This window comes from Diorhabda sublineata, chromosome X (assembly GCF_026230105.1).
Source record: "Diorhabda sublineata isolate icDioSubl1.1 chromosome X, icDioSubl1.1, whole genome shotgun sequence".
Lineage (NCBI taxonomy): Eukaryota > Metazoa > Arthropoda > Insecta > Coleoptera > Chrysomelidae > Diorhabda > Diorhabda sublineata.
Window position 1 is genome coordinate 37178787 of NC_079485.1, and position 23679 is coordinate 37202465.

At 30.1% G+C, this 23679-nt stretch overlaps 1 protein-coding gene across 1 annotated transcript in view; it reads right to left on the reverse strand.

Moving 5' to 3' along the window:
- LOC130450926 (lachesin) overlaps positions 1–23679 on the reverse strand; it is a 395900-nt gene that overhangs the window by 177821 nt on the left and 194400 nt on the right. Inside the window, exon 4 of the mRNA XM_056789650.1 lies at positions 2372–2533. Within this exon, the coding sequence (XP_056645628.1) occupies positions 2372–2533 (162 nt within the window). The remainder of the gene's footprint in view (positions 1–2371; positions 2534–23679) is intronic.

Consider the following 23679-nt stretch of genomic DNA (forward strand, 5'->3'; position numbering starts at 1 on the left):
GTCGAGAAATGTGCAGCCTTCGTGAAACTTCTATTCAGACAATTAAAGATTAAAATTAATATTCCAACAAATCCATGTTAAAATGTCGAATTCTAGGTTTAAGGAAATTTTCCTCTAGCTCTATTTCCTATTTAAAATTCAAATTTAGGATGCCAAAATTAGGAATCTGAAATTTACCATAAGTAGTTTTATTAATAATTCTTTCGGTACAGAGAGGCCTGTCCATCTTGCCTTCATACAATTCTCACTTCAACTGAATTCATTTTTGAGACGATGAGTCTTTCCACATATAGTTGTACTCAATGCGAAATAAATTTTCTTTCAATATCTGAGATATATGTACTTAATCACTGCTCGTAGAGAATGTCTGATGAAAAGACTTTTGAATACTTGCATATTATTATTATAATATCTCATTTTGGAAATAAAGAGTAATACAAGCCAAAAGGAATTGAAAGATACGATAAGTATTAACGGAATAGTACAACATAAAGAAGAAATAACAAGAAATAATTAATCGAAGATAAAAATAAAAGTGGAAAATGGAGATATTAAAAATGTCAAAAGTCGTCATAAATATCTCAAACTGGAAATACGCAGGTTCTAGACAACCTCTTCTAAATATGTATACTCAAATTGTAAGTGATAATTTTATATTAACTTCAACCGCGATTGCCTTTGACGGGGAGGCCAAAAAGTAACTTATAACAATATGAAAAAACGTCAAAAGATACGTCTAAATAGTAATGAACATTAAACTGAAATAATAGGGAAAAGGATATGACTGATATAATACAATATAGGCTCTTAAAACACTTGTCCCAATATCTAGAAAATATCGAACGATTAGGAAAATAGTATAAGCGTACCAAACAATAAACAGTGAAATCGATGCTGTCCAAGATACTGTACTGTGAATTCCTTGAGCGAAACAATTGTACAGTTTAGAAATAAGAGAATGCAGGAGAATGCTGGAGCTCAAAATGAATGTCGAACAGGTTTTTTATTTCCAAAAATGAGCACTCATATGTATAGAAAAACAAATGATACAGGAATTAGATGATAAAAATACACATCGAAGTACTTATTATAATGGAATAATGTTCCTTATAATGTTTTGTATTGAAAGAATGTGTGAAAAATGATGGAAAAATTAGAAATAGAGAGCGCTAAGACAACATATAATCTAAAAAATGACAGAAAAATTCTACAGTACATAATCACATAAGAAGCAAACTTTATCTCAAGCGAACATTTTTTTCTACACTAAGATCAAATTGCAATGTGGAGACAAGAGTTTATCTACCAGATAAAGTACAAGGTTTTTATTATAATAAAAACTAGCATAATGTTTGTTAGTTTAGTTCTCGTTTCCCCTTTAATTTTATAGTTTATATTGTAATAACTGCTTTACTGCTGTAACGCAACTTATCTCCGGAACGGATACCCTATGTACATTTCCCAATTTTTTAAATTTAAAATTGTTGCCATATGCTTTCCCATGGTAGATATTTCGCTAATAGCTATTTATTCTTTGAAACATCAGCCATTCTGCTAATTTAAAAATAATGAATGATAATTTCGTGAAAGGTATTGTCACTATAAGAGCTACATTCTAATTTTCTGTACCTTAGATAGAAAGCCTCTCATTAGTCCCATGGCTAAGGTTACCTCACAAAATAATTTTGTTAAATTTTAAAACCTCGTTAATGTAAGAATATCTTTGTTATTAGTTAGGTATCATTTGGCGTTTCATTAAGAAATTCACTGACTTACTCACTTAGGTATTAAATTTTTTTCCTGTTAATGGAACTGGGACTAACGTTTAGATTATGCCTGTGACTTTATACTAGTCTCCAGATGGAAGCTTCGGTGAATATTCAATATACCGTTAGATTGATACGTCGACAATGTTGGTGATAATTTATTTTCAAATTCAAAAAAATACTAGAATAACATTTTGAGAGAGGGACGATGTTTTTTTCGTGAGAACTTTTGTAAACTGAATCATATTTACCTTTTGACTCTGATTTATAACTAATATTTCTCTAGATCATATACTCCAAAAAACTCACAAGCTAACTGACATATACCTACCTATTTGCCAAACTTATTGCATCGATTTTGTAATAGATAATGAATAATTATTTTTCATTTCAATACGGTACTGCATGGCATTATTTTATAAAAGTCGCATATTTAAAGAATATATCAATTGATAGTTCAGAATAAAGCTGTCGAAAGATTACCCTTTTATGTCATTAACTTCTCCTTTTCTATAATTTAGGTTATTTCAATATTCTTTGGCGAACAATTCATGAAAAACAAAAATTCGAATCCGCATTGACCAATTAATTGTTCTATAACCCACCTTTCTTTCTCCTTTCCACGGAAATTGCTTGGCCGTCCTCTCTCCGCCACATAATTTTTGGCGTAGGAAATCCGTCCGCTTTACACGTCAAACTAATATTCTGATTTTCTCGGACTGCCACAGTTGATTGAGTGCTCTCAGTATCAATTATGTTTGGTGGAACTGGAAAGAAAATCGATGTGAGTCGCTTCATTTTTCAATGTTTACTATTGTATATGTGCGTAATTCTCATGTGTTGTTTATTGTATCAATATGTATTAGTCAATTAAGTTAATTGAATTAAAAGAGTTAATTAAGCATTTTAAAGTACACTAAACAAATTGTGGAATAATAATGAGATATTTAAGCGCAGAAAATTTTGTTTTCTTTCGTGTTAGTTTTGTACACATGTGTTACATTTGTTTCATTGGATCCTAGAGATGCTACTAATAGCAAAACTCCAATTTTCAAGAAAGTTTGCTCCTGACAATATGCGAGCTTGTGAACAACAGCTCCTTAGATTCCATTTTCTTTCAAAATATTTGAGATAAATTGATTCACTGAAATTAAACATTTGAAAATAAAATGAAGGTAGTACACGTTTTAATCAAATGTTGAGAATTTGTTTTATTTGCGAAAATATAACTAGGAAAATATTTGAAAAATCTATAAAGAAAAAATATAATATATGAGATGAATTTTATCATGAGTTTCATTAAAGTAGAAACAATGCTAACAAAATTATTTGAACTTATATCAAATTCCAATATGCACCTTCACATTGATGAATAAAACAAAAATTAATGGAGCTAATATCAAATTAAACTAATTTAGCATTAGGTATGAGGTTATTATTGAAATGGTTTTCTAAGTAGAACTATCGCTTAAAATCGGTAACTACAGCAAAAAGCAGTAGACAGCAGATTATCTTCTGGAAATATTTTCTGATAAACAAACTGATATCCTAGTCAATTTATTAATAAAACTTTTCAGTGCCTGAAATGATTTGAAAGATGTATTGGGTTTCCGAATCATCCCAACCCATCCCATTCATCAATATATATATATATATATATATATATATATATATATATATATATATATATATATATATATATATATATATATATATTGATGAACTGTAGATTCTAGACCTCAAAATATGATGATTCTGCTCAACATGCCTTATGCAAATATTGCTAGTGTTCAAAATTTAAATTTAAACTTTGAACACCCCGTATTTCGGAGTTCAGAGATTGGACATTCTTAATGAATTACCCTGTATATATATATATATATATATTTATGTTTTTTTAATCTGTTTTCCGAAAAAGAAACAAAACTGAATTGGATGTAATAACTTTGAACAAACAAAACCTGAGGGAGGATGAAAGAAAACAATCTTAAAGTAATTTCCAGTATAGTATGGTGGAATCCACTAGCGTATTCTTAGAAAAATGAGAGGTATTGAGAAATAGAAAGAGAAAAATGGAAAATAGATGTTACAAATTGCGGTTCTATTGTAGAAAAAGTTAATGAAATAATTTGTCATTCGTTATGGATTGTTCTATTCTTTCATTGGAATCATATTTTAATGGCACCCTCTTTTCATTATCAACCACGGACCATATCTTTACTGATATAATAAAATTAATCCCTGATATTCCTGTATATACAATATGGAAATTTATCGTGTTTTGTAGGATAAAGAACTTCATCGCGATCATCATCCGATCATCTTTTGGAAGATGTTTGAGGTCCATTATTTAGATATAAAAAAATACTAAATAATAAATTTGAAATTGAAAAATGAATGCATACAACCCTAATGATTAATTTTCATTGCCTAGAAGTATACATATTTTCAGAACGCCTCATATTCTAGTATTTGATAAAGAATAGGAACTCCCATCAAAATCAGAACTTGTATGCAAATAAAAAGTTACAACTGTATGTAAAAACATAATTTTCCTTCAAATCAAGTAATAAGCACTTGACATTCCATATGTCAGCATAATACTGAGTTTTTTTTACGCAATATTTGGTAGCTAAGCTAGTGTGACAACGTTTGATTTTAGTAATGCTATATACGAGATGTCACCCATATACGGTGAATTTGAACTAGCATGCTTGTTTCAGAACATTATGTTTTGAGGCATTGATAAATTCCATCTTCTCAGTCTGCTATTATAGTCGCTTTAATGAAATCCTGTAAAAAAATATTTAAAAAACACCTCAATTAATGTCCCAAATGGGAAAAAATTGCAAAAGAAGCTTACAAATTGCGCCACAAGGATTGCTTAATTTCATTCTGTATGTCCACATTCGCCCTGCCAAATTTATTGCAATTTGAATTTAATGTTAATTTTTTATTTTGTTTTCAAATCATTCATCTTATTTCTTAATTCATCTACTGTATTCTTACCTTTGATTTCGAAAGTATAATTTATTTTCAGCATAAAATATTTTGTAACACATTCCAATTTGTCATACAGCGGTTGTATTTCATACTAAATTTTGTAGAAAGAATGAGTACCTAAGTACCAATTTTTTACTCTAGTACTTCAACCGTATTTTAAACTCTATGTTCTCTAAAAAATATTTAGCCACAACAGAAAGAAGGAATTTCACTAACAATAGAGAAATGTACATATTTTGATTCACTAACGTAACTTTCTAATAAATAAAATTGGATAATAAATCCATGTATGCTTGAAAATTTATTTATAGAATCGCTACAACCTTAATTTAATAACTTGAAAATTTAATGTCCCTTTCTAATACAATAGAGACCCGCCAATAAAAAAATCTCCAATGAAATTACGTAGCACTGAAAAGTTCTACATTATAGCAGATAAACTCAGTTTGTATAAAGAGTTCCATGAGATTGCTCTATTGTTCTTTTAATTATGACATTTATAATGTGTTTTTGGCAACATGGTTTGAAAATTTACAAAAACCGTAATGATTTTTGCTACTTCATACTGCTTTATATTAACAAGTTTGTCTCATAAGAATATTCAATAGTGGAGGTTTGATAAACGCCTGACAGTTATTTAAATACTCATTTTTATTCATTATTTATTATATACCATATTAATATGGTATATTGTAATATTTTTTATCTTTTAGGTGCCATATGATAATAAATTATTTGTCAAAAGCGATCACTTTTAATGAAAATATTCTACTTCTGTTTACTATTTTGCAAATGTTATCATTTTATTCTTGATGTGAGGTTGCTCCTCCTGGAAGTAACAGATGTACATTACTGGGTATATTTATTTCCAGTTTGATTACCTTCAAGACTTTCCAAGTTTGTAGAGTAGGTGACTTGAAAATAAATCTCTCAATTACAATTTACAATCTAAAAATTGTGGAGGCTGTTCTCATAGGTTCATCTTCATTTGAGAAGGAAGAATCCAAGATATGTCGTATCCAAAATAGGCCTATTTCGAAACAATTTTAACTAATTTAGCTCAGTGAATAAACGAAAAGAAAAGATACTCAAAATCGCACGAGTATGGGAGAACATATGGGAGCAATAACAATTCAAGGATAATTCTTTAGGTGAAGGTCGGGAAATACTCATTTTAATTTATTAGGTGAACTTAGACGGTGATCAAATTTTGAGGGTAGGATAAAAGGTTTTATAATCTGTCTCATATATAATTATATATATATATATATATATATATATATATATATATATATATATATATATATATAATATTGATTTTATCAAACATAATATAACAATATAATATAACAAACATAAGAATTATGAATTGAATATAAATCTTTGTTATATTTAATAGTGAAGAATTTATAATACTGCCTATATCAGTTGTCATTGTCATCATAACGGCCATGAAAGAACAAAAGTATCTTAACGTTCATACTTTCGTTTGTTTCCAATTTGAATTACAAAATTTATTGCTACAGTTACTGGAATTATACCAATACTTCATTTTTCATCTCGATCATTGAATATTTTCCATTAAATGAATTAGTAAATGATTTATTAATGGAAAAAAATCGGCATGTATAATATATTTGAAGATAATATTCCCATTTCAATAAAATTAGACATGGTGCTGTAGCTATGGGAAGAAACAATAATAGAAATTTATATAATGTATTCAGTTATTGAAAGAAGACTAAGAAATTCGGTAATCTACAATATTTACAATTTGAACAATCTCTAAATATCTCTTCAATACAAAGCAGTAAAATCAGATAAACGGAATCTAAAATCGTGCTTCCATTGTAAAAGAAATAAATGGACCAACGTAAGATTGGGCACCAAATAAATAAAAACCTGTAGAAAAATCAACAGAAAATAGAAAGCACTAATGAAAAACTATTCAAATGTTCGTAAAAGGGACAAAAGCAAAGAAGTAGTGAGTCAATATAAAAGCTGATAAGAATCCTCTAGGGTGTAATTTTAGTGGAAAGAAGTTCGCGCTGAGAATGTCAACATGTGAGCGGCTCATAAATCTAAAATGGTTTACCAAACCCGCGATTTAATCGAATTGTTTAATATTGACAACACGTGGAAATTCGATACGAACAAGTAATTCTGTGATCAGTTCCTCAATTTCGATTCTCTGGAGTTCCCTTCAAAGAATTAATTGAATGAGTGGATGCTCCAGAAATTACACATTATTTTCTCACTACATTTGGGCCATTCGTTGCCAGTAACATAACAAAAGATATTTCACTGAAAAGATCGACATTCTTAGGAAACTTATACATGCTTTTGTCATTATACAAGTGATTATCATATACTGTAGTATAAATTTCTTACAAAAAATAGAATGAATATTATTAATAATAATGAAATTATTATAAATAATAAATTCTCAAATACAATTATGTCCCTGTATATATCTTTAAGTAGAAAACATGAGTCCATTTAGTGAAAAATCGATTTTTTACCGCAATGACGAAACATGGTGGTGAACATTTGTTGTCTTACTTATGTGACTGTTGATATTTTTTTTATTCTCAAATTTGAACTCACGGTAGTTTAGTTCAGTATCTTAATCATCATTGGTTCATGAAGTATTACTAATGAAAATACATCTGACCAGTATTAGATTAGTTCAAATAAGCACACGAAAATAATTTATAACCTGGTATTGAATGCTTGTGCCCGGATGTATTCTAAAGTGTACCTAAATATTTGCTGACAGCAATCAAATTTTTTTGCGAAGTTTATGTGCTTGAAAATTTATGTCTCTACTACAATTTTATTGAGATTCTCCAGTGCTGAATATGATAAACTAGTATATCAACTTAAAAAAAACTGTATTCTGGTGCTGTGTAAAATGACACCAATTATATGGTAGCGACTTTGCATCTTTTATGGTGATTGGAGCTGATGAATAAAGAAACTGGATATTTATGTGGAACTCGTTGTTTTAGTCATATATAATGCCAATATGTTGCTGAACAAATTTATTTTATGAATTTTCATGGATATTGATAAAACGAAAAAAAAACAAAACGATTCAAGATAACCAATTAACATAAAAATTCTAGTTGTACGTTTTGCTACTTGATGAAACATACTAGCACTAATAGTCATAAATTGAATATTTTCTGTAAATTTCTAGATAAGAACATAATAGTTTGAGAATATTTATGCAGATTTGTTAGTTATTATTAAATAGAATTATTAGTAAATCGAAGTAAAAATTTCGTCATCAAAAGTGTCGGATGCTCTATATGAATTAATGGATGGATAGTTGCTCTAAAAACAAATAATAAAAACAATAAAAAACACCCGCTTATTATGGTTTATGGGTTTTGTGTATCAGTGTAGTTATATGCTAGACGTGTCAGGGATGAGTTTTTATCGATCACTCTTAGTTTAAATCAAGCACGTTGGAGACTATTTTTCATCTTTAGTTCGTTTTTTTTTCTAATACAGCATTTTGATCCAGTATTTTTAAGTTACTCTCCATTTGTTAGTTTAGTGATTGTGAGAACTGTGAAAATTTAATTGCTTACAATATTTTCAGTATCCAGGAACGAATTGTTTCACTTGACAATTTTCATGTATCACAGGAAGTTATGGCTTTATAATCATTTTCAGTTAAGTTGCCTGTCTAGTATATACAATAGTGACAATCAAAGTTGGTTATATACTTCTTCTAATGTACATTAGTAAGTTAGATTAACTTATATCACCTGATATAAATTGAACTGTAGTTGAAGAAATACTGTCAATCATCCCATAATGCATAGTATACTCTTACTGGAACACATTTTTCATATTTGTTTTACTAGTACCGGAAGGTAAGAGAAGTTAACATCTTTACTGAAAATATGATTAGGTGATTGTGTACTTGTATTACCCTATATGTTTATGTTTCAGTATCAGCCATGTTTTGAAAAATGTTTTTCTCCTTCTATTCACTATGAGTTTTTTTTTCATGAAGAGTTTGGTATTGACTTTGCAAATGTATTATAGTGAGAAGCAATATGTTACCCCAAAACGCATTTCTGCAATGCGTTAAAAATACACTTTTCCTTTAATCGTTCATCAAATCTCTTAGTATTAATGTGTTATGTATATGTGTATTAATCTCTTCTACCTGTGGGTGCTTGTGATCTATTTATTTCTCCATTCGTCCCAAATTTTAGATACCGTGATCTGTGAATGAACGTTTTTAAACTAGTTTTGTTATTATATCATATTTCCCTTGTGAAATTTCTTGTTATCCTCATTTCTCTTCCATTTTGATTTCACTTTTTCTATTGATTTTCCGAAAAGATATTTATCCTGCATAAAAGATGATTCCTGTTCTACCTTAAACGGATTAAACTATCTGATTCACTTTTATGAGTTGCAGCAATACAAATATTTCTTCTTCAAATATAATATATCTCCTGACCCTTTGAAAGTTAAAGGTTTATTGATAGTATTTTGTGGCGATTTTATCATATTCGGTAATAATCTAACTTAGACAAACTCCACACGCCATCGCCACCATTTCTGGAAGACGATTTAGGGGTATTTAAGGTCGTCTTGTTATTTTTAGCTATCATAAATTTGTGAACCACTTTCTTAGGACTACTTATGGTTGTTAAGTTGAGTAAATTACTCGCCTGACTATTGGAGAACCAGTACATTCAATTCATTCGAGGCAGTAGTAAAATACATAAGCTAACTTGAAATATAATGATGTTCAAATAAGTTATTTCTATAATTACAATCATATACTGACTTTTCATTTTGAGAAGGTAATGTTTTCACAATATGGTTCACTACAAATATAAAATCATACTCGACGCCAGTATGACTCCAAATCATCCAGTCCATCATGAAAACCACTAACTTTAATTGAGAATTTCATAAAAACAAAATTTTTTACGTTCACTTTTTAAAAGTCTATTACGTTAGATAGAATTTCAACGTATAGCAATATGATTGATTTTTTTTATTATAAACTCACAGCTTCCAGTCATTTATTATTTTTTATTTCAAACTATCATTTGTTTTTGATTGTTAATCACTCGCTTGTGCTCTCATGATTACTTTTTAATTTTCGTTTGAAACGAGTTTTTGCAATTTCTATAAAGATTATTTAGATTATATTTTTGAGTTTCATTATGAATTGCGAACAACTCACCTAGTTATAAGTATTATAAAGTATCATTTAATTTAACTCGTTTTATGCTGTTTCTCATATTCATAGAATTTGAGCATAATATGTTTTTTGTCTCACTGTACACGATATAGCTTACCTAACCTAACCAAGAGAAAACAAAGTATATGGTGCTAAGACTAATTGTGATTTATAGAACGGAATACTTAGAGGTTAAAGCGGAAAAGGATAAAAAATATAAGATATAAAAAGTTTGTAAATTCGAATACCTGGGATCAACACTGTCCAATAAAAATTATGAGAGGACTGAAATAAATAAGATAATAGCGAAAAGAAATAAAGCCGTAGTAAATTTATAATAGCAAATAAATTATCTAGAGCAGCCAAAATTAGAAGATACTGAACAATAATACCACCAACAGTTACATACGAAAGTGAAACATGGGTTTTAACAAAGGCTGAAGAAATTGGTTATATGGGAAAAGAAGATGTTGAGGAGGGAAATTTTTGGTGAATAAAAACAAGTGAAGGGCTACGGAGAAGAAGAACTGAAGGATTTGTATGAACATCCATCATAATAGATTTGCAGAAAAGGTTATTGAAGAAGGGGAAAGAGATACAAGGAGGGGAAGACCAAAAAAAGTTGTTAAATGCAGTTTTGAAAGATATTAGAGGAGCAGAACCGAAATGGAGCACAAAAGTACAGAATCGCAATCTGTGAAGAAGAATTATAAAATTAGTTGAAGATTGATAAGAAAAGCAATCGTTTTGATTTTGAGTCTCTTCTAAATTAAAATTAGATTTTTATAATTTTTTAAAGACAGACAAAAAATTGGACGTTTCAAACTGTTGCGGTCTTTATCAAAATATTTCAATAGTTAATTGTTTTATCTTGTTACTAGTGTACAATTTTGCTATTAAGAAGTTTTCTAGTAAAAGAATTCTAAAAGGAACTTAATTCACATATCGTATTATTAACCACTTCAATCACATCGAAAACTTCATTAGACATAGTTTAGATAACATCTTCATTGTTTTACTGACATAAAGAATAAAACATGTACAGTTTCTAAAAGTTCTGCACACTACTTATAACGCCACACCCTTGACTTTCAAATATCTAGTGGAAGGAGAAATTCTGGATGTAAAATATATTCTTCCAAATGCTAGTTTCCTACACAATTGCTTATACGTTGTAACTACCACCTTCGAGGTTTCAGTTAATTAATGCAGTGCGGTAACTGCTTGATTCTAAGTTAGTTGAATATATATAAAGAACATTATCAACAGTACGCAGGGTAATTGAAATACATAGTTGCTAAGTTGTTTTATAAGACAAAGTTAGTATTAACAGTTAAATTGATCCAAAAGTTAATGAGAATAAAAAATAATAGAAGGTATAATGTATAGAATTGTTAAATGTTTTCATTATAAAATGGATATTGATTCTTATATTATTATATTCTTATATCTTTACACTGGCATTGGACACAATATTATATTGGATTCTAATATTAACTACAAAATTGAAAACACAAAGCAATAGTCCAATAAAGCTATAATAAAAATTATAAATACAAAACATATAAAAAATAAATAACAGTCTTCTATAAGTAAGCACAATCAGTAACATCTTTAACTAACATTATATTATGGTATTGAAATTGTTACCGATCAAATTATAGACTAAAAATCCATCAAACCATTGATACAGATAAATTTCATATCTTCCATAAGAAGAATATGAAGATCCTGACGAGGAATATGTTTCTGTTTACGAATTCCTTAGGAATCTCTTTCCATGCCACCTTTACCTCAAGTCCATAACGATTATCAGAATTTGAGGAGTATGTTGTTTCAGCCTACCGAATATGTTCAAACTTCTGGGCCAAATCCCAGAGGTCCAGTTAAGAGATGAATATGAACTTCATTTATCTGGCAATGTGTAGACCACCTGTAAAGCCGGATTTTGACGTATCCTGGAGTGGTGCCATACCTGATAATATCTGACAACAGTTTCCATACTGTTCATTATACCAGCAACTTTTTGAACTTTCCATTGTTCTATTGACTGTTTCAGATAAATAATTCTAATTATCTATGTTGTTTAAATTACATCATCAATTACGGATTTTAGGAAAGATTTTGACAAGAAAAACAAAAATTAAAAGAAATTGTTTAATATATTGTTTATTCACTCCTATGTATTTGCTATAACAAAATAGTTCATAAGATGCATAATTTAAATTACCACTGATAAAATAGGCACAATAATGAATTATGGTACTAGGAGAAAATTATTTGAACACATAAGGTGTTTTTATAGACGGAATAGACGGAGAAGAACAACCACCATCGCTCAAAGAATTAGAGGATAACATTAAAAAATTGATACGAAATAAAGCAGGAGAACTAGACGAGATTGTCAATTAGATGGTGAGATTCGGTGGAAATTAACTACTGAATAGACACAACCAATTAATAGACCTACTTTGGAAATACAATCAAATGCCACACGGATGGAATAGTGGAGCTATATATCCCATAATTAAAAAAATAAAATCCAAAAATGTGCGTTAATTATAGACCTATACCCTACAAAATTTCTACTTCCATCGTTAATACGATATTAACAAAGTATACGGGGTCTCATCTTGGTGAATGTGAATATGGATTTAGGCCCGGGAGTTCAACAATATGCTACGATCAAGATATGAATATCTACATTCTATTTATAGATTTCAAACAAGCTTTCGACAGCCTGAAAAAATCATACCAATCAAAGACATGTTAAAATTGCACGTCCCAAAAATTTTAGTAGAGCTTACCAGAATGATGATGACTGAATGTAAATCAGTCAGACAGAGTGACGGACTATCAATAACTCTATTCATGATTTCACTAGACGGAGTGATAAAAGACTGCATTATTACCAAAGACGTCTAAATATTGGCATACGCAAATGATCTGGTGATAATAACGAGAAGTTTAAATAGCCTAAAGGAGATATTCTTCATGATCGGGCATAAAGCTAGTAAAAGGGGACTGGAACTACATGAAGGGAAAACGTAGTACAAGGAGTTGAGAAAAAAGAAAATGGCGCCAAAAATAAGGATACAGAGATACCGAAATATATATTCGAGGATGTTAACAATTTTAAATACTTGGGAGTAATTACTCAAAGGATCTAAGTAGGCTACCGAGCATATCATAGATTCCGGCTTCTAATGGTATGCAAAAAAATCGTACAGACGTACTAAAATGAAAATCTATAGAACAGCAATAAGTCCAACAGTAACCTATGGAGGAAAACGATGAATCTAACAAAAGCTGATGAAGATAAAACTTAATACCTTCGAAAGAAAAATGATAAGAACAATATATGGGCTAAAAAAGTTGAGTACAGGACAATATAAAATCGTTATGAACGCTGAAATCTTGAATGAAGAGACTATCGCCAAATTTATAAAATCGTAGCGAATACGCAGGACGCATAAAACGGATGAAAAAGTGATCTGAACAAACTGGGAATCCGTGGATGGGGGAGTAATACCCAGGACAATAGCGGAAAAAGCCAAAGCATATATATAACGCATCTAAATGTTCTTGATTTTAGTTCTTTTCTTATGTTTTAAAATTATAATGTTTAATAATTAATAATGTTTGGATTGACAAATCACGTTTTTATATTAATCAATAGATCACCTACAACATGAACATCAAAATAGAGAATGTTCTAATGAGAAAAATCAATTTTTCCTTAGTCCTTACATCTTAAATATGTAGCAGTACTTAATCAATCAAATAATTTGTAGTTTTATTATAATTTACAAAATAGAGCTATAAATTTTATAAATTATTCAGGTCTTTTATAGCTTTTTCGTTTTTATGAATGTTAACCATTTCTAAAAATTCTCTTTTTCGTGGATTAAATTCCGTTTCAAGAATTTTTGAATCTTTATATTTGAATTTATGTTTTTTTTTTATATTTCACGGTTCGTTAACGCAATTTTATTCTTTTATAGTATTGATGGCCTTTTAGTCTATTTTCTAAATATTGAGAGGTCTGCCCTATGTAGACAGTATCACAATTAGTACGAGGCACTTGATATATAATGGTGTTTTAGATTCTAATTTAATCAAATATTTGGATAACGTATTATGTCTTTTATGACTTGTACTAATATCATATGTTTTAGTTGTTGAGAAAGTCCTTCTACATATGGTAAGGAAAAATGTTTTATGTTCTGAGTTTTCGTTTCTGTTCTGTTTTTAATTGATTCTAGTTCATCCTTTTCTTGAATATGTTGTTTATCATTTTTTCCGGATAATTATTTTCTTTCAATTAATATAAATACGCAAATTGTCAGTGTCAATACCATATATTGATAAAGACTTAAAGAAAAGTTGAAACGTCAAACTTTCTTCCAAACATTATTAAAAAAACTAATTTTAAAATGTAAAGAGACCTAAAATCAAGGACATTTAGATACATTCATCTATCAAAATATCAAAAATCTAAGAAATAAGAAATTAAAGAAATTTATGTCGAACGTCTTTATTCATATCCACTGAACGATATCAACATTGCTTCTACGATTCAAAGCATCCATGATAATCGTCTGAAATCGCTGGGGCAGTGTCGAAACCTTAGGCAATACCTTTTTTGTCAAAAACTCTTAATTATGATACAACGGTCGGTACGTTGATGTTATGCAAGAATGGGTCAAACACGAAAATAGCTCCCACTCAGCTATTGAACCACGATACTTTGGTTCTGAAGTGAGTTACTCATTTTCATGACCCGACTAAAGCAGTTTAAAAAAATACAAACAAAATACAAACCAAATACTATCAACACAAGAATCGAAATATAACTAAAAGGGAAAGCTCCTTTGGCAGGTAGATGTGGAAGAACTGCTGCCAGTCACCTTGTTATGACTAAGTTTTCGTAACCCAATTGGTACACCTCGTATGAATGTTGATTTAATTTGTTTTCATAACCATGCCTCCTTTCTGATTGAATATGTTCATTATTGATTTTTATAAGTGAGTAAACAGAAAGAATAGCATAATTAACAGAAATAATTCACAAAATGCCCTCGCTGTGCTCATCTATTTCAAAAAACAATTACCAGGAAATATGAGGCTTAGTGCGTTCTCTTCCAAATATTTACATTGTTAAGTGCTTCATAATGTGAAGCAATTAAAAAACATAAATTAAACTGGGAAATTGAAAGGAAATGTACGTGACTATCACTTGGACCCATCAATAAAAAACTTAAATGTTGATTGCCGTTTACCATTAGTATCGAAGAAAATGAAATTTCAAATAACTCTCCACAAATATTCCCAACACAAGCTACAACTTCCAATATAATCTTCTCATTCATTTTTATACGTTTTAGGATATATGTTTCCAGCGCTTGTGCATAACGTATATTTGTATTTAATTATTCATAAACCCGTTCGATTTAGTATTCCAGTTACAGCAACATTTTCTTATATAAAACCAAGCTGGAATAGTAATTCATGACGATCAATAGACGAAAATAAAAATTGTTTTCTCTAAATGAACTGTAAAATTGTTTCAAATAATTATCCAGATCTTGAGTATATAGATTTAACGGCAGTTGGTTGTCGTCAAAGTATATTGCAATTATTTGATATGTTTACGTTTACGTCTAGGTCTTTTCTGTTTCAAAATAAGTTTTTTCAAATAATTTTTGAAAGGATGAAATTGACGTTTCGACTTTTCTTTAGGTCTTTATCATAATATGATATTGACACTGACAATTTGCGTATTTATATTGATCATCAGATCGCCTTCATCATGAATATCAAAATAAGAATAAAATCAAATTAGAACAAAGTTAATTTTTTCTTAGTCCTAACATTTCAAATATATAGCAGTAAACAATTAAATTATTTATAGTTTTATTATAATTTATAATGAAGAGCTATAAATTTTAATTAAATTATTTAGATATTTTTGATCATTTATACCTTTTTCGTTCTTATCAATGTGAACCATTTCTAAAAATTCTCTTTTTCGTGATTAGATTCCGTTCCAAGAATTTTTGAATCTTTATATTTGAATTTATGTTTTATTCGATATTTCACGGTTCATTAACGCAGTTTTATCGTATCGATGACCTCTATCTATTTTCTAAATACTAAGACGTTTGCCCTATGTAGACAGCGTGACAATTAGTACAAGGCACTTGATATATAATATTACTTCTTCAGTTTTTTGGTGTTTTAGATTCTAATTTAGTTAAATATTTCGTTAATGTTTTATGTCCTTCATGACTTATACTAGTATCATATTTATTAAAATAATTTGATAGTTGTTGAAAAAATCCTTGTGCATATGGTAAAGAATAATGTTTTATATTTTGATGTTTCGTTTCAGTTTTGTTTTTAAATTGATTGTAGTATCTGTTTATCCTTTTCTTGAATTCGTTATTTATCATTTTTTCCGGCTAATTATTTTCTTTCCATGCAGTTTTTGCTTTTTGAATAGCTAAGCATCTAAATCCAGGATCGGATAGTTGGATAGATCTATCAGTTGAACTTATTCTCACTGATATTTTTGGCATAGGATGACATGAATCGAAGTTCAATTATCTTGTCGACTAAGTTGGTTTCGTATACCATTCTGTACTTATGTTATTATTAATTTTATATAATGTGACACTAAGAAAATTGATGTTATTATTTTCTTCGATTTCAATTGTGAATTGATGTTTTTTACAGAAAGAATTGAATATTATGGAAGGCAAACGTAGTGTGAGACGAAAAAAAAGTGGTATCAAGAAGAAACGTATAATTCGATTACCTAAAAAAAGATTCATCAGAACAAAGCTACAACCTTAACCCTCCTATTTATTTGGAGGATGCTACAGACTATGAAATAGGTCTCATCAATTTCATTACGTACAATTCTATACCAAATATCGATGACACGAACAATTTCTAGGGATACTAGGAAAACAGTATACCACTTGGCGTATATGAATTGAAAAATATAGCTAAAGTCGTGAACAATCACATGAAAAGCATAAAGACAGATGCATATTGAAATAACACCGGGTGTAAATACTCCAAAAGTGTCTGTGTAGAGCAATTACTTCATATCATTTCAATCAGACAATACCATAGGTACTTTACTTGGTTTCCCAAAAGATATTCTTGAACCAAACGTGAGACATATTTCAGACCGACTGGTGAAGACTTTCAAAGTGAACACGATAAGCATTAATTGCAGCATAGCAGCCGGATCATATTTGAACAGAAGTCCTGTGCATATAATTCACCAGTTTTTTCCAATAGTGCCTAGCGGTTATAAAATAGTAGATTCACCGCAAAATATCTTGTATTACCCCATCAGTATTAGGATGATCAATAACGTCAAAGTAAAAACCATCGATCAATTGGAAATCCTCATTAATTTTCAAGGTGAAGAAATTGCTGTTACTCTACACATCAGAAAAGTATGGTCTTAAAATTTATTTATTTACATTGCACTAAAAACTATAAAGGACCCTCCATTTCTGGTAGGGGCATCAGTTTGATGAAAGCAAAGACACTGTCAACAGACAAAAATGGACAGTTTTTGAAATCTGTTAGATTCAAAGTACTAATATAATGGAGATCCTACATGTTATTGATGAGCCCTTCAATGATATTTCTATTGAGTAGTTCCAGCTTCACATATATCAGCCCTTCATACCTGGTTAGGTATGAAGGTAAATTGAACTATAATGATGAGACTCGAATGTCCATACAGGATCTGGATACATATACACTACCCTCAAACAGTTATTTATACTTTGAAGGAAAAATGCAAACTTCTACAGGCACTATACCAATTAAATTGAAATTTATCAACGACGCTATCTCATTCTTATTTCGTCAGCTTAGATATGAGCTAAACGGTGTCGTAATAGATTCTGTACGTGATGATGAAGATTTAAACAAAATATAATGAATATGAAACAGGATCTGATATTAATTCGTGCAAGTGATGATACTGATACAATAATAAGTTCTGATAAAACTGAAAAGCCAAGAGTCGAAACAAGTAAATTATATTGGAATGTATCATACGCCACTCCAAGTATAAGCCAACCACTACGTCTGAATAAGATAATAGAAAGTAATGAAGATTAGACGATCAAATTTCGCTCCTGGTAAATTGTGGAATATTCTTCACTAAATAATTCTACAAGGCATACTTGGGCTGTTAAAACGAGTACGAAAATTGTTACACCAAGACATGTTATTGTAGCCTTTTAAAACAAAAGAAGAGGAGAACTTAGATAAGATATGAGTAAATTTGATCATTGCAAACTGACAAACTTGCGTATATTTCTCAATTCGGAAAGATATCTATATCACGATCTCAATTTGGATTTCAATACAAATAGATTTGCCTCTTTGTATGAGATGCCAATTTTCAAGATTCCTATTACCATCTCCAAATCAACCAACCTATTTTTACTCCACAAGAATTTAAGGATAATGTTTCTTTAGTACACATTGATTGTTCAAGACAGAAAGAAATTATCCAATATGGTAGTATTGTTTTGAGAATAGAATTTGAGACTAATGAAGCAACATCGAGTGACGTTTCAGCTTACTGTCTTATATTACATGAAAAAGAATTCTCCTGTAACGCTCTCTCGAAGACTGTGAGACAGTATTAATGTGTGAACTGGACCCACCTTTAGAACACTCCAAGCCAAAATATATTTATCATGAAAACAATGTTTGTGTTTGTGTACTATCAAATGTATTATTTTTATCTGATACTTTCATCAGGAGTGTATGAAAGGCAGACAGGATGGCAACTCCCTCGTTTGTGATTCTTTTAATGCAGTTCCTGCATAACGCTAGAGAATTATTTGTGTGTTTTGATCGCAATATCATTTGGCCTGGACCAATCGTAGCACTTTGATTTATTATTATATACGAGAAAATGATTTTTGGAACGCTAGGTATATGATGGCTATAATTTTGGAGAATTTATATTTATCGCGATTAATATTAAATAACGTAAGCAGCTCCGATTACCGCTTTTAGTACATCCGACATTGGACTATGAAGTGTTCAAAGATCATGCTCTATTCGTAATAGACTGTTCCAAACGGGAGGAGGGAATGAGAACATTGACGGTTGATATAAAAGTAGAAATTGAAGTGCGTGTAGGATTTCCAGCAAATACTAAATTCTAGAGCATATTGTATAATTATTACACATGACTGTTTATTGGAGTATCACCTGCTAACAGAAATTATCAAAACGATCATACAATACTCAGTCAGCTTGCGGAATCGTGTCAATGACAATTCAAATAAATTACGATGAGAATAGCATTCGTTGACATTCAAGGCTTCATTATCGAAGGTACATTTCATCCGAAGAAACTCTCAATCGAAATCGGATGCATGGAATTAAGTTTTCTTCTGAAGATGTTGATTATTCAAAATTGGATCAGATTTCGAAAAGCGAAATGCCTAAAATTGATTATATTCACGTTCTCGGTAATCACAAATCTGAATTTTTATAAAAGAAATGTGAAGAATATGGAATTTCTACGATGATTGTTGATGATTCATGAACGTCCTCTGCCATGGGAAGTTTCAAAAAGATTCGAATGCTTGCTATGTCAATGGGACATTTAATTGTACAGAAATTAATGAAGAACGACTACGATACTAATTTTTAAGTATAATACCATTGTAACTTATTTTTGCTCAAATAAATAATATAAAAAACTGAGGAAACACAATGTATACTCATTTATATCTATATCACATGAAGCATTAATCTTTCTATTAACAATTTTCAATATAATTTTCAATAGTAAAATAAATACTGTTGTTAACATTACACATGTCATTGCAAACACTTTATTAATGTCATCCTTGATGGTATGAATTGTATTATTCATATTTTAGCCGGCTTAATTCTATTTAGTGGATATTGTATAGGCGGCAGTTGTCGATTTTTAAAGACGTCATCCAACAAGCACATTAGCTCCAATTGCTTGATCACTTTAATCTTATTTTATATATCTTTATTCAAATGTCGAGAACACTTTTAGTAAACTCACAATCATTTAATATAAAAAAATCGTAAGCACTTCAGTAACCATTGCACAGGTTCAAATGCCATAAAAAAATTAAAAAAATGAAGCGTCGCCTAAATGCTAGCTGTGCATGATTTTTTTTGAAAAAAATACTTTACGCCGTTTTAATACCCGCGTCTGGAATAAATCTTTGTCGAGTCATTACAGCGTAGTTTGTATAGTAACCAAGTTCGACCACATAGATCGAATGTTCGAATCCTTGCTCTCTCTCAACAAATTTATTTTAAAAAAACATCTTCTACATTATAACGTCACGATACGCCATTTTTCTGTGATGTCACAACTTTTTGTGATAGTCTCCAGAAGCTATACTACTTCTTCACCGGATGAGACCAAAAACTCGATGGCTACTGTCCATCTGCTCTAGAACTCTCAGTGTACTAACAATGAGAGTACTACTCCTGCTCTATATATAGCGCCAAGATTTCTGAATTAGGTTTTTGAAGTTAGTCTTCAGATCATTGGCAAGCTGAACTGGGATTTAAGTACGATTCTTTGTGGCTTATTTGGCATGGCGATCTTGATTGCCAAAATCACAGTCAATAGTTAAAAAAAAATGGAAAACGGAGTTAATATATAAATAAATCTCAGCTCGAGGAAAAACAAACAGTCTGTGTCTCACTGAATGACCTATTGATTTCCGCATAAGTACATAATTTTCAAGTATATTTTCCAAATTTTGTGGTAAAAGCGCTCCTTCAACAATTTTTGGTATCACATTTTAATTACGATAAAAAACGAAGAATTTATTATGGGTAGATATTAACTTAACGATCTGAACCTAACGAGGTATACAGAATGAATGAATAAATTGTTTATTTTGTCAACATTAGTTACAATATTTTTCTTTATATCAGTTTATAATTTGGTTGGACATATTCCTGCTCTAGTTCCCATTTCTCAAAACTAAAATATTTCACGCAGAAGCATTCACCGTACTATAATCCAAAGTGGAGATGGAATAGTATATCTGAAACTACGAAAATATTAAAAATCAAGTAGTTCTATTCGATATAGACTGGTGATAAGAGCATAAGAGGGTTTTCTTAAGTTTTTCTTGAGAAAATTAGCGCTTGAATATGATACTTTAAAAAGTACCGTATCGTGGGAATTATCAAGAAAGTCAAAAACACTAAAAAAAGACGAAAGTTAATATACCACAAATTACAAATATTGGAACACATATTTTGAAAATTTTCAAACATGTATTAATTTGTTTATCACCTGCAGGTTTGTAGTTTTTGTTTGACATTAACTGCACGGCTTAATAGAATAACTTCTGTTGTAAACTCCATATGTTATTTAAAATTATTAATCCGCAAATATTTTAACATGCATTGTTACAATTGTTTTTAGTGAATGGCCTATCACAAATATCACTTTTATAGTATTCACTTCAAATTACTACATATAGGATGATAGTAATTATAAGAAATTATATTTTATACCGGTCGTCGAAAACATAATCTTAATTTTACTAGGTAACAATTATTGTATACTCCTAATAACAAGGACAAGTTAATTGGCAATTAAGCGATAGAGAAACAACAGACATCTGCGCTTTTAATGTTGATATTGCAAATAAACGCAACAGTTTAGAAACTGACGATAAACGATACATCCGATGAAATATCGCACGATACTTTAATTTTACCCTTAAAGGAAAATTATGAGGTAACAAAACTAAATTTCGATAATAAATTTAAGGTGAGATTAAAAAAGCAGTGGTTTATGTAATCATTCACGTATATTAATTAATAATAACAAAAATAAATTATTTCATATGTTCAACAGATACGTGGAACGCTTTTTTAGAACCGAGGGGTTTCTAATACGTAAAATCACAAGAATTATATGCAAATATATGATTTTTATACAATAAGCAATAAAACCAATAGAAAATTATCAAAAGAGCAGCTCAAATAATTTGACTCAAAATTCACTAATGGCTGTTGGAGTCCCATTTTAGCTGCTTGTTGTCTGGATTTAATTATTTAATCAAATAAAAACGAGGGGTAGTAACTACTGACTAGTTTAGATTTCATTACATCTTATCAGAGCAGTTTAACAGCCCTCGTTCGGGCTTGAGACCCGAACTGAAGACAACGTCAAAGAGCATCGCTATTTGGTACCTGTAGTTAAACATTCCCCAATACTTTTTTCTATATTCAGTGTTAAGCTCTTCATGTTCGGCAACGGCCTGATGCGAACTCATCATTGTGTCACATAACACTTTCTTTGCTGTAATAAAACACTGCTCAAATTAGTTTAGCAGCGTTGTCTACGACCAATAGAATAACAATCTTGTATTATTTATAAATCATAAGCATGGAAACACCAGCCATACAAAATTTTGATTTTTAGTTTCATTTATTTTTTCAGAGTGTCATAAATCGTTTAAATTTAATATATGACTCATTGGTGAAGTGGGTGTCAGAAATGAGATATACATAAATTTTTTCTATGCCCAGAACTGCTTATGTTGGTGCTGCAGCAGTCCGTTAGCATTCCATACTAATAGTTTTACTTGTTTGTTGAGTTTTTTCTTTAGTTTCAATTGCATTCCCCGTAAAGACTTGGCTTCTATCTTTGGTTTTTCGCTGAGGTTTAGCAGGCAGTTTTGTTCTGCTCAATCATTAATTTTATTATTTAGAGGCTGTTTTGTTCTGTACTGTAACAAATTTATGTGCATTGAATTTTGTAATTCCGTCTGGCTTTGTTGTTGTATTCCATTAAGTTGGCGTGTCAAGAAACTTTTCTCATATACAGAGCTCTTCTAGGCATTATAAGACGCTTGCTCATTTTAAAATCTTGCACTATTTTTCTGTAATAGCGCATTATTCTGGCGTCGCAGGTACCAATGTTTGTGGGTACATTTGCGCCGGCACTGAACTAAATCAAATTAATTATTTGTTGCACGACAATGTTTTCACATTCACAAATCGATAAGTTGAAAACAAACTTTTAGCTGGAAAATCTTCGTCTATAGTTACAATAATTCTATTGTCGTTGTCAACAAATGAAATATTTCCATAAAATACAGACAATTCTGGATTCTATGTGTACTTGTATTGATATATGATTATTTTTGAACACCCCTGAGATATGCAGTGAAGCTTCTTAACTGAGCTGTGAAAAGGAAGAAAACTCCTCAATATAAGAAGAAAGAATGTCACGAAAATTGAATGCAAAAATTCAACTATAAAGTTTCATTAATCTAATTCATAGTACATGTTTGTGAGAAGTAGACTTCGTAACGGGAACTGATATGGTAACTCATAAAAAAATGAAAATTAAAAGCCACTAGTTAACAAAGCATGATAATAAATGTCCATTAGTGGCACTTTATCTAAAATAAAAACCGTGATAAGCTGACTTATCATTCTGACAACAAGGAGTGGAACTAGTTAATTTTAAAATAAAAGAAATTTGTTTAAATTATTTAGAATATCTAACTGCATCTACAGTTATTTTAATGCAATTTTTTGAAACTGAAGTACTTCCTTGTGAAGATGTTAACATTAGAGCATCACATGAACAATATTATATTATAT